The 19790-nt window shown below is 36.2% G+C and overlaps 2 protein-coding genes across 2 annotated transcripts in view; both read left to right on the top strand.

Annotated features, from left to right (window-relative positions):
* The window catches only part of LOC132105929 (kinesin-like protein KIF21A), a 44275-nt gene extending 29844 nt beyond the window's left edge, over positions 1–14431 (top strand). The window contains exons 17-35 of the mRNA XM_059511475.1: positions 28–135; positions 228–296; positions 2516–2661; positions 2740–2884; positions 3001–3195; positions 3518–3619; positions 4852–5017; positions 5128–5148; positions 5626–5683; positions 5904–5958; positions 6346–6548; positions 6714–6836; positions 8317–8453; positions 9126–9300; positions 9405–9560; positions 10809–10926; positions 11147–11317; positions 12273–12472; positions 13780–14431. Of these exons, the coding sequence (XP_059367458.1) occupies positions 28–135; positions 228–296; positions 2516–2661; positions 2740–2884; positions 3001–3195; positions 3518–3619; positions 4852–5017; positions 5128–5148; positions 5626–5683; positions 5904–5958; positions 6346–6548; positions 6714–6836; positions 8317–8453; positions 9126–9300; positions 9405–9560; positions 10809–10926; positions 11147–11317; positions 12273–12472; positions 13780–13837 (2406 nt within the window). The 3' untranslated portion in view covers positions 13838–14431. The remainder of the gene's footprint in view (positions 1–27; positions 136–227; positions 297–2515; positions 2662–2739; positions 2885–3000; positions 3196–3517; positions 3620–4851; positions 5018–5127; positions 5149–5625; positions 5684–5903; positions 5959–6345; positions 6549–6713; positions 6837–8316; positions 8454–9125; positions 9301–9404; positions 9561–10808; positions 10927–11146; positions 11318–12272; positions 12473–13779) is intronic.
* A 2562-nt stretch (positions 14432–16993) lies between these two features.
* Positions 16994–19790, top strand: part of LOC132105930 (copine-8) — a 116196-nt gene continuing 113399 nt past the window's right edge. The window contains exon 1 of the mRNA XM_059511476.1: positions 16994–17290. Within this exon, the coding sequence (XP_059367459.1) occupies positions 17181–17290 (110 nt within the window). The 5' untranslated portion in view covers positions 16994–17180. The remainder of the gene's footprint in view (positions 17291–19790) is intronic.

Genomic DNA, 19790 nt, shown 5'->3' on the forward strand with positions numbered 1-19790 from the left:
TTGTCATGGTGGCTTTGTTCCGCTCAGGTGGGTTTGATGAAACAGATGAAGGAACATCAGGAGAGGACCCGAGTCACAGAGACCCGCCGCAACCGAGAGATCGCCACACTCAAGAAAGACCAGCGCAAACAAGAGGTGGCGCTCTGTACCCTGAGAATTATGGGATATTCTCAGATAAAATTCCTGCTCACTCTCTTGTTGTCTTTTATCTTTCTTGTCTCGTTTAGCACCAGCTAAGGCAGCTTGAGGCTCAAAAGAGACAACAGGAGCTCATTCTCCGCAGGAGGGCAGAGGAGGTGACAGAATCAGGATTATTTGGGAATTACGATTTTCTTTTTTTCTTTCTTTTTTGTTACAAAAATGCTGGTTTGAGAGTTGTAGCTATTTGAAAGGATTTGGAGATAATTAAAAATTGAGATAAATGAAAAACGTAAAAAAAAAATATTAAAAGATATACACTACCTTTTTTTTTTTTGTTGGGTGAACCTATCTATATATATATATATATATATATTTTTTTTTTTTTTTTTTTTTGTATGAAATATAACTAGAGATAATATTAAGAGATAAGTAGAGAGAATATTCATAAAACATGATTGACACAGGAGGCACTTTCCACAAATACACTACTAGTCAAAAGTTTTTGAACAGTGTGTTTTTTTTTTTTTAAGAATTCTCTTCTGCTCACCAAACCTGCATTTATTTGATCCAAAATACAGAAAAGCTGTAATATTGTGAAATATTTTTACTGTTTAAAATAACTGCCTTCTATTTGAATATATTTTAAAATGTTCAGCATCATTACTCCAGTCTTCAGTGTCACATGATCCTTCTGAAATCATTCTAATATGCTGATTTGCTGTTTTAAGGAAAAAAAAATTACTATTATCAATATTTAAAACAGTTACGCACTTTTTTCAGGATTCATTGGTGAATATAAAGATATAAAGATCAGCATTAATCTGAAATAAAAAACTTTTTTAACATACACTTTACCATTCAAAAGCTTGGAGTCATATACATACACACACACACACACACACACACACATACACACACATATATATATATATATATATATATACAGTATACATACAGTGTATATACTTGGAGTGTATATATACAGTATTTCTGTGGAAAAAAAATTATAGAAATTAATACTTTTATTTATTTTTATTTTGATGATAAAGACATTTATAATGTTACAAAATGTTTCTGTTTCAGATAAATGTTGTTCTTCTGAACTTTCTCTTTACTGTCTTCATCAAAGAAACCTGAAAAAAATATACTCTGCTATTTTCAACATAATAATAATAATAATAATAATAATAATGATAATACATATTTTTGAGCAACAAATAAGAATATTAGAATGATTGCTGAAGGATCATGTGACTGGAGTAATGATGCTAAAAATGAAATAAATACAATTTTAACTGGTTTTTTATGTACTTTGGATCAAATACATAAATGCAGGTTTGGTGAGCAGAAAAGACTTCTTTAAAAAAGAACATTAAAAAAACTTTTTGGATATAGTGAAAAGAAAAGAAAATCAAAGTGTCAAAGGTTTTGATGGAATTGACTTTCAGTGGTGGGAATTTTTCATGTTTTGTTAAAGGGGTGGTTGATTCCGATTTCACTTTTTTTTTTTACGTTAGTTAGTTTGTAATGTTGCTGTTTAAGCATAAACAATATCTGCAAAGTTGCAGCACTGAAAGTTCAATGCAAACGATCAGACTACAACAAGCTTCTTCCCAGATCCATTACGACATGTTTTCTAACTATTCTAATGGATTCACAAGTTTCAAAACCAATGTTCTAAAGCAGCGGTTCTCAATCCTGTTCCTTGTGTCACCCCGCTTTGCCTCTCTCTCTCTCTCTCTCTCTTTCAGATCTCCAGATCAGCTCCAACAAACTGTTCCATTCATACACTTATTTTCACAAAGCAATGAGAAACGTTATACATGGACGCACGTACGGTTGCTGCGCAATCCTGTTCATTAATATTCTCTAGGACTCTATCGGGCTCAAATTGATAAGCGATATAGAGGACGTCATTGTTTACAATACAACCGCGGCACATTCTGAGCTTGAGAGGGGCGGGATGTTCAGACATGCTCGAGGCGGTTTAGCGAATCACAACACACTGAGCAAGCTGACCAATCTCAGCCCATTGTGTATTTCTGAGGGAGGGGCTTCATAATAACAGGAAATAAATCAGAGTTTGTCAGAGAAGGGACAGATCAGTGTGGAATAAAGGTAAATTATGTGAAAAATAATGCGTTTTAAAAAAAAGCATGAACACAGACTGCACCCCATAAACACAATCAAGCCTAGAAAAAACCCAGTCAACCACCCCTTTAAAAAAATAGCTTTCGATGAATGCAAGAGCAACCTGAGGGTAAATGAATGATGACATTATCTTAATTCCTGGGTGAACCATGCCTTTAATAACCCACACTGTAACACATAAAGAACAATACTAAGATTTGTATTTCCTACTTCTTTGAATCAGATAAACGCCCTGAGGCGCCAAGTGCGACCAGCATCAGGCAAGGTTAACCGTAAGGTCAGTTTACCAGAGCCTTTACAGGAGTCTTCACCCCATACGGCTCCTGTCAGACCACAAACTGCTGGGGCCACAGCTCCTTATGGGACAAGGTAATGTGCATTTCATTTCAGAAGGGCTGGCTCATGGGTGTCTGGGTTACTGATCCAGTCATGATACTTGTATTTCAGAAAGTACCAGATGAGAACAGGAGGAGTGTACTTTACCAGGACGGCGCGGGCCAAATGGCAGTCGCTAGAGCGGCGCATTAGTGACATCATCATGCAGAGGATGACCATCTCCAATATGGAGACTGAAATGAACCGCTTGCTTAAGGTGACCAAGAACAGCTTTTAATTTGCACTAAACAAATTTTCATCAAACGGGATGAATTATTTTGAGCAGATTCAAGAGTTAATTGACAAACTATTCTTTTGATTCTGTGTGTACAGCAACGTGAGGAGTTGACAAAGCGCAGAGAGAAAGGGATGAGGAAGAGGGACAAGATCGCCAGCGAAGACACGGATGCCGACAGGACTGTTCTCTCTCTCAACGAAGAGATGGAGTCGCTGACCGCTAACATCGACTACATCAATGACAGCATTGCAGACTGCCAGGCCAACATCATGCAGATGGAAGAGGCCAAGGTGCTTGTGGGAAACTGGAAATTGTGTTTTGCACAGTATTATACTCTAGGGCTGATGGTACACTGGGCAACTTTTTGAGCAGTTTTGCCTGGGCACTTGCTGTTTGGGCTCTTTTCCATTGAGAATTGGTAACAAATTTCTATATAGATGTTGTAGATCAGCCGTGGGCCCTGTGTCTCACCTAGCTGCCCACTGACGGCAACATTTCCCAAAGTTGCCCAGCGTATCGTCATAATACATACAGAAGCTGTCCCGATTTATGATGGAAAAAATGCATTGTGGAACAGAAATGTTTGATTCAATGGTTTAAATCCCTTTTTAGGAGGAGGGAGATACAGTGGACGTCTCTGCTGTGATCAGCTCATGCACTCTTTCAGAGGCCCGTGTCCTTCTCGACCACTTTCTCTCAATGGCAATCAATAAGGTACTGGAGCTCAGTAGATTTTGATTTAGAAATTTGAGATGCTAAATAAATCCTTAACTCTACTTACATCAGTCAATATTTGCGTTTTCACATATTAGCTTTAAATTATTGGACATTGGGCCAACTTTGAGGTTGTTTGAGTTTTTTTTGTTTTGTTTTGTTTTTTAACTGAAAACGTATTTTTATGACATTCTACTTGAAAATATAATGGAATATTAACAATGGAATATAATATAATTTAAGTCAAGTCAAGCTTTATTGTCATTCTGCTACATGGGGACATATTTTGGAACAAAAAAATGTTGCGTCTCACAGGACCATGGTGCTACATACTAATTAAACATAAACATAATCAAACATCAATAGAAGTATAAGGCAAACAATTATAAACATATACAACAGTTAACCTGACTATAAATATAGTATAAATAGTTGACTATACATACACATAATCTGAGAGAGACTGTACAAGAACTTTACATAAATAATGGACATGTTGTATTTAAAATATTGAAATTTAATATCATGCCATCTTCTTTGCTAATATTAAATTGTATTATGTATGTTGGCTGTTATCATAGCAGTCAACCACTAGTTTAGTAATCGACAGATATTGTTATCTGCCAAAATATCTACAGTGGCATATTCTTACTTGAAATATCTTTGGTTAGAATGACTGTCGTTATTATAATGATTAACAGTCTCAGATTTAAGATTTTAGATAACACAAAAAGACATTGACAATACATTTTACAGCCATAATAAGACCCGTTTTTGATTGCAACTGAATATTTATGCATGTTTGTTTGAGAGCATATGTGGATGTATATGTATGTGTACATGTGTATGTAGGTATGTATTTTTGTATATGTATGTATAGGTAGGTTATATATACTGTATATTTGTTTGTTTTGGTGGCTTCATCAAATATGGTTCTTTCCTGTAATATCTTTATATTATACTATACTGTTTATGTGAATACGCTTTGGACAGACTTGGGACAGATTGGGGTGGTTGGTTGTGAGGAAGAGCCTTATGTGTAAGTGTGTAAGTGTTTGGTGCTATCTTGAGGACCCCCTCGAAAATGAGATGTTTTCATCTCAAGGGGTTATCCTCCAATAAAATGAAATGAAATTTAATCATTTCATCCAGAACTTTTTCCACATGGACTTCATCAATTCAAGAAAAGAATGCCAATTAATAATATAATGTCCAATAACAACTGTTCTCAGGGCTTACAAGCTGCACAGAAGGAGTCTCAGATCAAAGTGATGGAGGGCCGTTTGAAACAGACCGAGATAAACAGCGCCACACAGAACCAGCTGCTCTTCCACATGCTGAAGGAGAAAGCAGAACTCAACCCTGAACTGGACGCTCTGCTCGGGAATGCTCTCCAAGGTCTGACACACATAAACGCATGTCCACATTCAGCTGTTTGGTTTTAATTCCTTAGACTTTGAGTTTGAGTTTGATTTGCTTTTGTCTTTTTGTTGCCTGAATTCAAACAGAACTAGGTAGCGTGCCATCGGGTAAGTAGAGGCCACTAGAGCTTTCCACCAGTGCATGTGTCTCTCCCTCAGACTAACAGTAACAGTAGCGTAGTTCTGCATGGGTCTTGCTTAAACCCCCTGTGGACTTTACTCTTTGAGGAACATGTCTCTCAACTGGAGCATCAACTATAAAAAGCACTTAAAAAGTCTTAAGAGCTTGAAGACCCTTGGAGGATGTAGAGTCTTATAGTAGCTGCTGTTAGATTCAACTCCAATCCCAGTATTATACTAATGATAAAAATAATAATATTGTGAATACTGCAAAGATATTACACAATATTACATTTCTTTGTAAAGACTGACCATTTCGCCCGTCCTCTAGTTCTGTTGAATTCAGGGTTGTGATAACAACATGATGCATGTCGCTTGAATATGAATGTTCACTGATATCATACTGACAAAGCACAAGTGTCTTTCTGATGCTAACGTGTGTGTGTACTGTATGTGTTTGCTCAGAAAATGGCGATGAAAGCAGCAGCGACGAATCCGCACAGAGTCCAGCCACTGAGAAGAGGTAAAGCACTAGAGTTAAGCCAATAAATCTCTTTAAAATCTCTTTAAACTCAATCTGTCTTGATGTCATTCACTTGATGTCTGCTTCTGCTTCTGAAAATGTTTGTTGTGCGCATTTTGGAGGCAGTACTGTACACTGTATAACATGTTCATCTACAAATTTATTCGGCTGCATTGTGCATTTGAATCAATATCAACATCTGTTTCTGTGTCTCTTGTAGTTGTTTGGCTTCGGATCTCATGAAACTTTGTGGAGAAACCAAAGCCAGGAATAAGGTAATCCTGCACATTTATTTGCTTGCTTCTATTCATTTATATATATATATATATATATGTATATATATAAACTACAGTATTTGATGATAAATAAATACAGTGTGATTAAAACCTATTGTTACAAGTAGTTTGTTAAAATAGCCTGTTTGGTTTTGTATTATTTACTTCCCACTGTGTGATCCATATAATTATGGTTTAACTAATTGATAATTACAGAGTAATAGTTAATAACAGTAACCGAAGCCCTAATTATCTTCATTGAAGAGAAAAAAAAAGAATCTTGAGAGCATAAAATCAGCTGAATACTAGATCATAAGATAAAAGCATGATAAAATAATCATTTTCCCTGATGTATAAATTCACTATTTGAGTATGTGATACATGTAGGCTCGCAGAAGAACCACCACCCAAATGGAGCTGCTGTACGCCAACACTGGTGACCCTGACGCCCCTCCAGAGGATTTCTCTGCCCCTCTGCTTCCTGTAGTAGAGTGTCCAGAAGGACATAAAGAACCTGCGCCCGTTCCCTACTTAGGGGACAGAGACTCAATGGCCTTCACCTCTAGCTTAGCGTCCAAGACGAATACTGTGTAAGTGTTTGGCAAACAGAAGCATAATCCATGTATTATGTAAACATTTCTTTTTACGAAAAATCTTTTCATTCAAGCAGCCATTTCTTTATTTTAAACTGCTCATAAACATGTCGAAACATTCTAATAAACATTACAGTCACATTGGCTTTTGTCTAATGCTAGCTCCAGTGCCAGATCTCCCACGGCTACAGAAAGGAAGTCTCTGGAGCGCTCCCCTCTCACCCGGAGAAGAGCACAGGACAGGAGCCAGAACCCTACAGAAAGAGCCAAAACCCTGGACAAACAGTAAGAAATGGCTTGCTACTCGTAAATGTCCTCCTTCCAAACATCTTTGCTAAATTTCTTTACAAATGTTCTAAAGTGAACATCTATACTTTCATTCCCATAACCAAAATAACCACTTTTACATCATTTCCAAGTTTCAGCCACGTTTTTTCAGTTTTGATTTGTTCCTTTCAGGCACTGATGTTGTGTTAGAAGCAAAAACAAAAAAAAATAGCATCTATCTCTCCACTTCAAAACCTGATTTGCTTTGATCTTCCCATAATTCTTTTCTCTGTCTGATCCTGCATTGATTTGGGAGTCTCGGCACTTGTTGTGAAACTGCATATCATATTGTCTGTGTGTGGTAATCAGTTTTTGACATGTATATACACATATCTGCTATGATAAAGGCTTTCACTCGTTCAAAATTGCATAATTATGATATGTTTTTGAGGATGTAATTTATTGTAATGAAATAATTAGCAGTTTCTCCAATCAGTTCTTTTTTTCTCCACATAGAGTACATGATGTCTTAAATGGTTAGTTTAAAGAAAAATGACAAATCTGTCATCATTTACAAGTTTCTTTTTTCTGTTGAGCACAAAATAATAATTTTGAATATTTATGGAATGTGGGTAACCAAACAGTTGACGCGAGCCAATGACTTCCATAATATGGATAAATAATTTTTATGGAAGTCAATGAATACCATCAATTGTTTGGTTACCCACATTCTTCAAAATATCTGCATTTGTGTTCAGGAGAACAAAAAAAAAACTCATACAGGTTTGGAACAAAATGAAATGCCAAAATTTAACTTTTTGGGTGAACCAACTTTTTAAGGTCCATTGTCCATTGGCAACAGTGTATGACCGCATGAATTCCTATTGTAATGACTGGATTTTGCAATGTGTTCAAGCTGGTAATGTGGATTCACCACTGGCTTAGTTGATCACTGTGTGAATTGTGCTTCACATTACGACACCCATTGAACTTGTTGTGGAATCTACATGGAAAATCTTTCGCCCTCACATGAAATTCCAATACCTTGGATCCTTATTGAAATGAATGGATTTGCTGGCAAAAAAATTGACAAAATAACAGTAATTGTGACCACACCTTTAGATGAACCTCTGAGGCCTAAAAGCGCTCTCTAGCTATAGGCAGCTTTGAAACGGAGCCAGTGTATTTTATTAGTCTGATTTTAATGAGTGTTTAATGCATCAGTATTAGGGGTGTAACGGTTGGCAAAAATCACGGTTCGGTAAGTACCTCGGTTTTAAAATCATGGTTCGGTTCATTTTCGGTACAGTAAGGGAAAGAAATGCAAACATTAAACTGCAGGTTGTTTATTACTATAAATTGTTTTTTAAACACTTTTTAATAATATATATATATATACACACACGTGCACCGTACCGAAAGCCCTGTACCGAAACGGTCCGGTACGAATACACGTACCGTTACACCCCTAATCCGTATTATGTGTTTTTTGGTCCAGAGCTCCAGCAAGCCCAGCTCAGGCGTCCCGCACCAGTCGAGCTGCCAGACTGCAGTGTGTGCATGTGGCTGAGGGTCATACTAAACCCCTGTTGTGTGTGGACTCAACTGATGATCTGCTCTTCACTGGCTCAAAGGGTCAGTGAACTTTTTTGAGTTACAGCCTTACAAACGGGTCTTTACTACAGTAAAATACAAAGGAGTATATAATTTACTTTACTGAATGTCACCTCATGCACAGTCAGCTGGTTGTTTATTATGCAATGATGACAATCTATTGATTAACAGATAAATAAATTCATGGGTGTAACACTGATTTGAGATTTAATTGTTATTAGCTAACTAAAATTCAGGTAATACATTCAATCCATCTCTTTAAGCAGCAGTAAATAAGGAGGTTGGACAGAGGTTTAAAGGGATAGTTCAGTAATTATTTAATTCCAAACCCGAGATGATTAAGATCATTTTGATGAAATCCGAGAGCTTTCTGACCTTGCATAGACAGCAAGGGAACTACCATGTTCAAGGCCCAGAAAGGTAGTAAGGACATCAGTAAAATAGTCCATGTGACATCAGTGGTTCAACTGTAATTTTATGAAGCTAAGAGAACACTTTATGTGCACAAAGAAAACTAAAATATTGACTAACAATTTTTTTGTTCATCTCAGTCTTTTATGCATTCACAGTAGTACTAATTATGAATGCAAAGAATTTTTGCTTCTGAATTTCAGAGTGTTAACCTTAATGCATTGCCAGTACAAGAGTGCTTAACATCGTGTTCTATCCCCATCCATTCCTTCTTTATCTCAGATCGCACATGTAAGGTGTGGAACCTGGTAACGGGTCAGGAGATCATGTCTCTTGGAGATCATCCCAGCAGTGTAGTGTCAGTCCGATACTGTTCCAGCCTGGTCTTCACTGTCTCTACTGCTTATGTCAAAGTATGGGACATCCGGGACTCCGCCAAATGCATCCGCACCCTCACGTGAGTCATCCTGGTATTGTTTAATTTATTGAAAGCCAGTGTTCTCTAATGCCTGTAAATATTTTACCTATCGTTGTTCATTTTTAGCTCTCTGTCTTCTTCAGATCTTCTGGGCAGGTGTCTCAAGGTGACACTTGTGGAAGCAGTTCTGTTGCCATTCCTCCAGGAGAAAATCAGATCAATCAGATCGCCCTCAATCCTTCCGGAACATTCCTTTATGCTGCCTCAGGCAACACGGTCAGGATGTGGGACTTGAAAAGGTACTAAACACTAAACACTCTAGGGGCTCGAATTAAGAAATGCATTTTATAGTGCTCATAGTGTTACTTTCCAATATTCAATTAAACTAGATGTTGTTTTACTCATCTACAGATGTGGCCATTAAGAATGCACTTTTTTTTTTTCATGTGGCAGCACGCAAATTGTCACGCTAATTTGTACACTCAAACTAGCTATACTCTCTTAAACCCAACTATAACAATAGTTGACCTAAAAGAGGGAATGGATCGTAGAAGACATGCTAATGTACTCATGTAACTAACCAGGGGTGTTTCCCAAAAGCATTGTTAGCCAACTATATTCACAAGTTCCATTTTTACGACTAATGTGGTTCGCAGTTTGTGTGATTGGAACTACAGCTCTCTACCTGTGGTCCCGAGCATATTTTCTTGTTACTATGACATGCTAATTGACATGCATGACTTACAATAGAAATTTTGTTTCACACACTGGTTCATTTGATGTCATATTTTGGTTTGTATGGATTATTTGAATGCTGTTTACTAGGGGTGCGCCGATCACGATCGGCAGATCATTATGTGCATCTCGTCAGTAGAGCCGGTTCTCTAATCAGCAGTAAATTCCATCAAGTGCGTGATTTCACATAGAGCAGCTGTAACTATACAGAGCTGTTGTTAACTGAGAAGCTGCGCAAATCCACGTTCATTTTCAGTGTTTATTTGTGCATCTTCTCAGTTAACAATGGCTCTGTGTAGTAACAGCTGCTCTATGTGAAATCACGCACCTGATGGAATTTACCGCTGATTAGAGAACCGGCTTTATTGACGAGATGTGCATTAACGATCAGCCGATTGTGATCGGAGCACCCCTACTGTTTACCGAAGCTATGTACACACCAGCAAAGTATAAAAGTAAAGCGAGCAATGATATGCATTTAGCAGTATTCTCCTGCATCATTGTTAACTAGCAAAATGAGGAAACCGATGTTGTTTTAATGATACAAATGTTTGACGTTTTGTTCGGTAACAAAAAATTTGTGCAAACAAAATATTGAGTAGTCGAAATCAGGTTTGGACCAAGCAATCGAACCAAGTCTTAAATAAACCATGCTTTTGAAATAAGCAAGCTAACATGCAATATAATCTATATTTTTAATTTCGTAGTTGGCAAGTATAAGACGCCTTTTAAAGACCTGTAAAAGACTTTGTTGTGTATTCTAGCATTAAGTCTCCATTTACAAACGGTTTGTTTGTTTGTGTTGTCTAAAGGTTTGTATCTACTGGAAAACTGACGGGACATCTGGGGCCGGTAATGTGTCTTACGGTAGACCAGATGGGGAAGGGTCAAGATGTGGTCATAACAGGCTCAAAAGATCACACTGTGAAGGTATGTTCGAACATGCTGTGTGTGAATTACATCATTTTCACCTTTTGGTCATGGCTCAAGCTGTTGCAGCTCATTTATGGATGCTTGAACACAAATAGTAGTTTAAACTATTAATATGGCCGCAAGTGCAACAAGAAACAAAATTCCTATACAGGAACATGCTTTTGAACTCTGATAGACATGCTTTTTGGGACTAGGCTTTTATTTTCTTGTTTTGCAGATGTTTGACGTGGTGGAAGGCACTCAGGGCAGCATCAGCGCCACACATAATTTTGACCCATCCCATCAGCATGGGCTGGAGGCTCTTGCCATTCACGGCAATTCACTTTTTACTGCTGCCAGAGACTCCTGCATTAAAAAATGGGACTTAACCCATAAACAGCTACAAGAGGTAAGTAAAGTTGCAGGAAAAGACAGCTTTGCGGTAAACGCTATGGCTATGTTCCAAATCCTAGTGAGCTGCCTACCTAAGCAGCATTTTCAGGCATCATTCCCAAAACTAAATCTGTCCCAAACATAATCCAGCAAAACTGTGGTGCCTACTTTAAGATCTCACTGTGACTCAAATGGAAGTCAACATTGCAATAATTATTTAAAGAATAGTCTTTGTAATTGTCATTTAAGATGATGGAATCGAGATAAAATATTATTATGAATATACCTCCTTTTATTGTAATGCTGAATAAGTGCTCTTAGAAAATGGTTATAGTTTATCTCATTTAAATGTGGCTATTTTACCCAGTGTGTAGCCTAATGTAGCTTAGCCACATGCTAACACATTACTTTTAAATTTAAATAAATGTATGCATTTAGAAGAGCTTTTATCCAAAGCGGCTTACAGTGCATTCAGGCTAACATTTGTTACCTAACGTGTGTACCCTGGGAATCGAACCCACAACCTTGCATTACTAATGCAATGCTCTACCACTTGAGCCAGAGGAACACTATATAACGCTTATGAGAAGATTGAGATGCTAGACTAGCATAACATGCTACATACTTTTTAAATCAATTGTTAGCAGTCTAGTCTCTTAGTGTCTCATTTATTAAGTCATTAGCTTAGCAATATGCTAATGCCTAAAGTATTTAATACTTGGAAAAAGCTATTTGTTAGCACTTCCATTCATCTTAGTAGCAGTTATTTGGGACGCAGGCTCCTTGGTTTCAGATGTTTCCATATTCTACTGTACAGTAGACAGATCACTAGAGTTTGGAACAGGGTTGACTTTTGTTCAGGATATATCTAAAGATAAATCCTGAAATGACTTTTAACTCTCTCACATAAAGACTGAGTTTTGGTTATCCTGCTATAATTGATTTGTTTGCATGTTTTCTTCATCTTGCAGCAGGTAGAACAGGCTCACTCTGATCTCCTGAGCTCTCTGGCGGTGGTCCCTGGCTCCAGCGCTGTTATGAGTGGCTGCAAGGGCGGACTGCTCAAATTCTGGCACGCAGACACGCTTAGAGCTCTGGGAGAAATAAGGGGTCATGACAGCTCTGTCAATGACATCTGCACAAACAGCAGTCAGCTCTTTACCGCCTCAGAGTGAGTGACAGGCATTCAGATATCAACAAAGAACACACACATATATAAAATAACAAATGAACAGAACTTACAGCTTTAGCCAAAACCCTAGCTAGCCAATGCATAGCAATGTTCTGCCATGATGTAACTGTTTACTTTGCCATGCTAAACTGTGTGAGAATGTCAGTTAGTAATTACAACATCATGGATAAATAGTTGTTCATTGGTAATTGTTGTTCATTTTAACTTGTTGTTCTATGGATGGACATGCCCAAGTTAATAAGTCATTAAATTATTAAGTATTTTGAATATCGTATGTAACTGAAATGTTCTTGGATAACTTCTGAACTTACAAACTTAGTTGGTAACTTGATGGTAATGAAATTACGGACAAGCAATGTTGTCGCTACAATGTCAGGAAATTACTAAAAAGAAAAGCAAAATATTACTAAAAAAGTGCAAATCCATTATGTTACTGGTATGTTAGCAAGCTATTGTTCTAAAAATGATTAGAATGCCCTACTAACTACATGGCAAACTACCAACAGAGCTGGGTAGAAACTAGGGTTGCAAAAAGGTGGAAAATGTCCTGTAAATTTCAGAAACATTCCAGAAATTTTCTAAATCTTTCTAGGATTTTTTGGTGAATATTCCACTGATTCTTAGATTGTTTCTGGAAAGTTACAGTGTCAGTAAATCATTCATAATTAATTTATTCTCCATAATTCTTCTTTTTTGCTTTAAAATGTTCCTTTCTTAAAATTCTACTATGTGTCATACTATTTAGCTTTGACTATATTCACAATATACTTTTTAATGGTCATGTAAATAATTTTGCGATCCATGCTTCTGAATTTGGGGGGGGGGGGGGGGGGGGGGGTACTCCTTAAGCATTTAGACGATGTATGAAACAAAGGGATCCGCAAACATTTTTGTCATCCGGAAATATTTTTTTCTAAACAAATGAAATATTTCAGATTTGAGTGTTTTTAATATTTTATTTAAATTACATGTTTATGATTTAATAAATTATTAGCTTTTTATCAACTCACAAACCTGTTCCTACTTTAACCTAGTTTGGGTTAAAGTAATGTGTAATGCATCTTATAATGTTCATGTCATAAAATTGAATACAATTTCTTTCCCTTTGCTTTTTATATCAATATAGTATGTTAAATGGTAAGTTTAAAACAAGTTAACAATTAGTCAGAAGTTACATTACCTAAAATGAATAACCTACTGTACTACAGTTTTATCATGTAATCTATAATCATTCATTCATCACTGTATAAATGATTGATCTGAATTCTCTCGTTGCTTTTTCACAGTGACCGGACAGTCAAGATCTGGCAAGTGAAAGGATCTTTAGAGGACGGCCTTCACTGATGAGAACACAAGGTCACTGGGAAGGTTTTGGCTTCCTACAAGAACTCCCTCTACTTTCCTGAAACTCTGGCAGTGATTCATAGGAGATCTTGCTGTTGTAACTGCCGTATATTTCCTCATCTGTAGTGTTGAAGTGCCCCGTTTAGCTGTTGCTGACTGTAAAAAGGGGATATTGTAGGTCAATAGGTGTTTTTTGATGTGGCACCGTCCTAAAGCTGGGCTTTGGGCATCACAGACTGCCGTATGAGCAGTGCTTAAGAAGCACACAAACCAATATGCTTTTAAATTATTCGTTAATATTGATGTCAGCTCTTTTCCGATGTCTGTTGACCAAAGTTCGACTCTCTTTGTGTGAATCTTTCCAGTGGAACTACGCAACGTCACAGATCTCAATGCACCTGTACTGTAGTCTGCACTGCACTGGAAGGGTACAGTGATAACAGTGTCAGTGTCTGTTTGGTGTTTTACCAACCTGAACCGGTTGTTTTCCATTTTCTGGTTGAGGACGCTGTAGAAAAATATTTCCTTTGATGTACTGTAGTTATTATCAATGTCAGATGGCGAGTGAAATAAACTACATCTGTCAAAATCCCACAGGTGTTTCTGCAGTGTTTTAGACTGACAGAATAAGCTTAAACGGCTGTACTGTACGTGATATAACTGCAGGGTCAGAATAATATCACTAGAGGGCAGTCCACACATAATGGACGGTGAACTGGCAAATATAGTGTATATACTGTAGATGATCTTTACATCAAAGGGACTATTTGAGAAAAGAAAAAAAAAGACGACATTTATCATTTTTTCGGCGATCAGAGAGAGCTTGGGAGTTTTGAGTGTTTCTGAATTAAAATCATGGCCTGGGCACAAACCTGGTTTCCGGGGGTTTTCTACTCGTATCTGCAACACATTAAGAGATAGTAGCTAAGCGTTGTATAACGTTGTAGCTGACGGACATGGCTCAAGACCTTCTCTTACAGCTATCTCCGTCTCGCAAGGCACTCGTCTAAATTTAGAAGAAGAGGGAACTCACTCAGCTGTAAGGAATCTCTCCTCTCGAGCACAAACACCCTCACGTCATCTGTCCGTTCTCAGCTGTAATGCCAGTCATCCGTCTGCCTTCACTGGAAGAATTATAACATTATACTGTATTCAGCATGAACAACTGTAGACAGGTGCGAAATTAAAAATAAAACTCAATATAAAAATGCATTCTCTGAATAAAATGCCATGATTTATATATATACATAAATATAATATATTATATATATATATATATACTACACCTTATTAAAAATCATTTTCGTTAACTGAAATAAAAATAAATTTTAGAAGAAATGTATAATTATAATAAATATATTTTCTTTTATTATCAAATAGAATTAGCTATTTAATAAATGTATAACCACTCAACTGCATTTTTTCTTTCTGGATAAACAATTGAGCATTTAGAGTATATGCGTGCATTTACTCAATACTGGTTTCCTAAAATAATTACAAACATATTGATACTATCAGTCACTTTCTATAGCAAACACTGGCACATTAAACATCTGCTTTAGAGTATGAGAGCATACAAAAGCTCTTTTTTTAAATTCCCATTTCCACTTGAATATTTAATGTCTCTTGTATTTCAACAAAAGAGCCACTTATAGGCAATCCATTCAATTCTGCCATTCATTTAAAGACTCTAACAGCAGCTGCAGTAACATTCACTATTATTAAAACAAATTATTTGTAACCCTGCAGAAAATTGGCCTTGAATTCTGTTTTATTTCATACAGTATGTGTTCCTTAGACATTTGTGGATTCATCTATAATAGTCTATGCTGGAGTTTAATGGTTATATTGATGGTCACCCTAGTTGTTTGCCAATTAGTATGAATTGGTGATCACTAACTGAATACATAAATCAACTGATCAACGGATGTTGATCTCTGAAATGAGAGTTTTTCCATGAGTAACCGGACATGGCATTCAGTATAACCACATAAATTCAACACAACACGCGTCATAATGTGTAATAATTGGATATATTCAAAGCAACTGTAAAGAGAGTCGATGCAACATGCCGCATTTGAGAACAATGCAACATAATGAACTCATCTCTGTTTGTACATTGAGTCGCAAGAATGTAAGCGGTTTAGGTTTAACATGGAAATATACATTGTGCATACACGGCATTATTACAGTGTTAAGTCACATGACACAATATACAATTAGCTCAAATGGTATAGTCCTATAAAGTCCCTATATTGCTTAAGAAGACGTTTATTAAAATGCTGCAGTTGTGAAAGACATTTAAAATGACGTCCTGGATGCCCAGTAATATATTAATCACTTCAGTTTGTGAAAGAACTTTATAGAAAGATTAAAGCAACTGATCATAAAGTGGCCTTTAACAGTCATAATTATATACATAAAAATGCATTGTGTTATTATTAATGTTACTCGGTCTAAAAAAATAAATAAAATAAAAAACCTTCCATGTGACATTAGTTTAATCATTTCCAACAGAATCACAGACCAAGCTGTATTAATGAATCTAAACTAAATGAATCTTACATGAACAGAAAAAATGAGGTTAAATGTTTGATGCTAAATGTTGTAACATTATTGAAAAACAATAATGAATTTATTACACTGTACAACATACGTCAAAAATGATAAATATTACGAGTACAATTGCTTTTATTATTATTACTGTTGTTGCTTTTAATATACTATTTATATTATAGTATACATAATATTAATATTATATTACTATATATATATATATATATATATATATATATATATATATATATATATATATATATATATATATATATATATATATATATATATATATTGCTTTAGTAACATTCATACTATATTTGCCCTACGTAATATGGTAATTACATTATACAACAGTTGTATTAAACAATTCGATTAAATATTGAATAATGAATATATTCTTTAAAAATTATTATTATTATTATTATTTATAACAAGAAGCAGAACGGTATTAAGAACAAGATGCTTTTGAACTGTTGTTGTTGTTGTTGTTGTTGTTGTATTTTTGTCACGGCATTGTCAGTGTTAAATCTGTTTTGAGTCTCAGATGAAGAATTCTCCAAGTGTGGCATCGTTCCTTCGCCAGTGCAACACCACACAAACACTCTCAAACACATTCACACTCTCGGTGGAGAGCAGAGGGGACGCTGTCTCTGTTCTGGACTGACAGAAGCTCTGCTTTCCTCCTTGCAGTCTTTCGAAATCGCTCATGAATTCCCTCGCGTAAAGCGGCGCGAGCGTCCGTCCTCTTCCGTCTACACGGGTTAAAGAAAGAAACCTCCTCGCCATGAACGGCATGAGCAGTTGCGGTTTCCTGAATATGGCGACGACTGGAGACTTCGACCCTCTCAACGCTACTATTCCTGCTACAAAAGTTGAGATTACAGTCTCGTGCAGGTGAGGAACGTTTACGTACCGCTGACACTTTTACAAACAACTGCCTTTTTATTGATATTACGTATGGCGTTTAAATGGTACGTTTTGGAGAAAACGCGATTACGCGTGACATTTTTGGCACAAAACCAGGTTATAGCCTGTTTTTTTTTCAAGAAATATACGTAAGTGTTTTTATGCGGTGTAGTAAGCTATGGATATTATAATGAAAAACTGTATATATTTCAACCGTACTTTTCCTCTCGGAGTTTCTCTAGCTGTCTCTTTCCTTCGCACCAAAACAAATCCACAACGCTTCTCCCACCAGCTGTTAGTTGTTAAAATGAAAACATAAGTTTTGTTTTGTTTTGGAATAACTGCGTGGTGCTTTTCTGAGATGGATAACAACTGAAGAAGTGAAATTAATTGCTTTACGGTTTGATTAAATGTGGATTGCGTAATGATTTTGATTTTTTTTTTTCATGTGTGTCATAAACAAACAGTAAAGCGATGACACACTCGCGTTTGTTTTCATATCATGATGGGGACTTTCCATTGACTTACATACAGAACTAATGATATTTTCAAACCATAAAACAGTATCTTTGGTATGTTTATGAAACCGTTCTTATATATTCTTATTCGGGTTTACTTTATTATTATTTTTAATTTTTTGTCTTCACAATGTAGGAAAACCTGACCACACACGTGTCGTCATATAGACCTCTCATTGATTTCTGTTGTTTTTATATTAAATTAATTGATTAATAACAATCTACTTACGAAAAAAAACCTTTTAGATTATTTTTTTTACCATTTTAATTAAAATTGCAAAGTTCCACTACGCATTTACACACAAATATGATCATTTGAATGACGTTTCTTGATGATTTGAAGTCTTGTATCATACAAGTTCCTGCCATCTTTTAAAATACTGTTTTGATTGATCTGTCCAGTTCCTCATTTCAAAGTGTAAAATGTATTTATAATAATAAATCCTCTACATACCATAGAATTACTGGGGATTTGCTTTTGATATCTCATAACAACAGCCAGAAAAATAATGGCTTTAATAAAACATGTGCACATATGATGATTTATGCGTATAAGTTTTTGATGCATCTGGCTAGGCTGTCATAAACAAATATGAGTGGGCAGGAGATGTCCGCTCAGCCATTGTGAGGAGATGTTGACGGTGAGTTACTATGCTCCATGTCCCCCTGGGCAGGCTTGTGCAACAAGGAATACACACACACACACACACACACTAACACTGCACCAGGTGGGAAGGGAACAGAAGTGATGCCATGGTTACGATCAGGTGCATTCCTCTACCGTAGGGCCACTTTACCACTGTCACCATGGTTATCAGATGAGCAGATAGAGGAGAGTGTTTGTATTCAGTCACAGCAAACCCCCTAAAATAAAATGCAAATACATAAGATGCATATTATATTTAGTGTCTAGTGTTGTGGATATTTCAAACCCCACCGCAGGTGTGTCGTGGAGTTTTTTTTAAGCTGTCAATTGTGTTTCAGTGTGGCCAGAGTTCAATTTCCAGCCTGAGTGGTTTCTTGGCCGTGTAATTATTGAAAACTAGAAGCGCATGAGGATGTTAGGTCACTGTAATCATATACAAGTTGGTGAATGGCTATAGAGAATTTCTAACATGACTGGTTTACATTGGCTAAATCCAGTCTGTTTTAAAGGGCTTTGTAGAGATGATTTAGTTGGATTGCGTTTTTTATTTTTTTTTGGTTTCAGTAAGAAGTGGATGTAATTGAAAGATCACAAATACATTCACCTTTTAATCCTTAATCTTTAAAAGTACAAATATTTCATGTATTCAATGCAATGCATAATCATTTTAAAATAGTTTTAACTAGAAAATATCTGAAAGGTATGACGTCGAGGCATTACATTACACATAGATTAGTAAATGTACATAACTAACATAAATAGATGTCTTCGTTACTCGTGCTGTTTGTCATTAAAAAGGAATTTGACGATTAAGTAGGTTTAGGTTTTATACTCTTAGCACATGTTCATTAGTTTGTTTGTTTATTCTGATTTTTTTGTTTGTTCGTTCGTTCACTATGCTGCCTTCACATGCTATGAGAAATGGCATTGTTGGAAAGGACAGTGATCATTCAAATGTAAATTTTTGCCTGACATCTTATTAAAGCCAAAGGGTCCAGAAGATATTTAGGCAATATTAAACAGGTTTGAATATGATGCAGTGTTCATTGGTTAAGTCAAGTCGCCTTTGTTTAAATAGAACTTAATAATATAGATAACAATATAGATTGTGTCACAGCAGCTGTAAAGCAGGAACATAGTGCTTCAATAATGCAAGAGGACAAAAACAGAGTCATTTTTCCAGTTGATGATTCAGTGATGTCATCATCCAGTTCAGCTCTCATCCAATAAATTGGTAACCAAATAAGCATTAACTGCAACTGATGATTCTGAAATCTCAATCAGATGAATGCTACAGAAAGCAGTGTAGATTAATCAGGAAGAA

The sequence above is a fragment of the Carassius carassius genome, chromosome 26 (assembly GCF_963082965.1).
Source record: "Carassius carassius chromosome 26, fCarCar2.1, whole genome shotgun sequence".
Classification (NCBI taxonomy): Eukaryota; Metazoa; Chordata; class Actinopteri; order Cypriniformes; family Cyprinidae; genus Carassius; species Carassius carassius.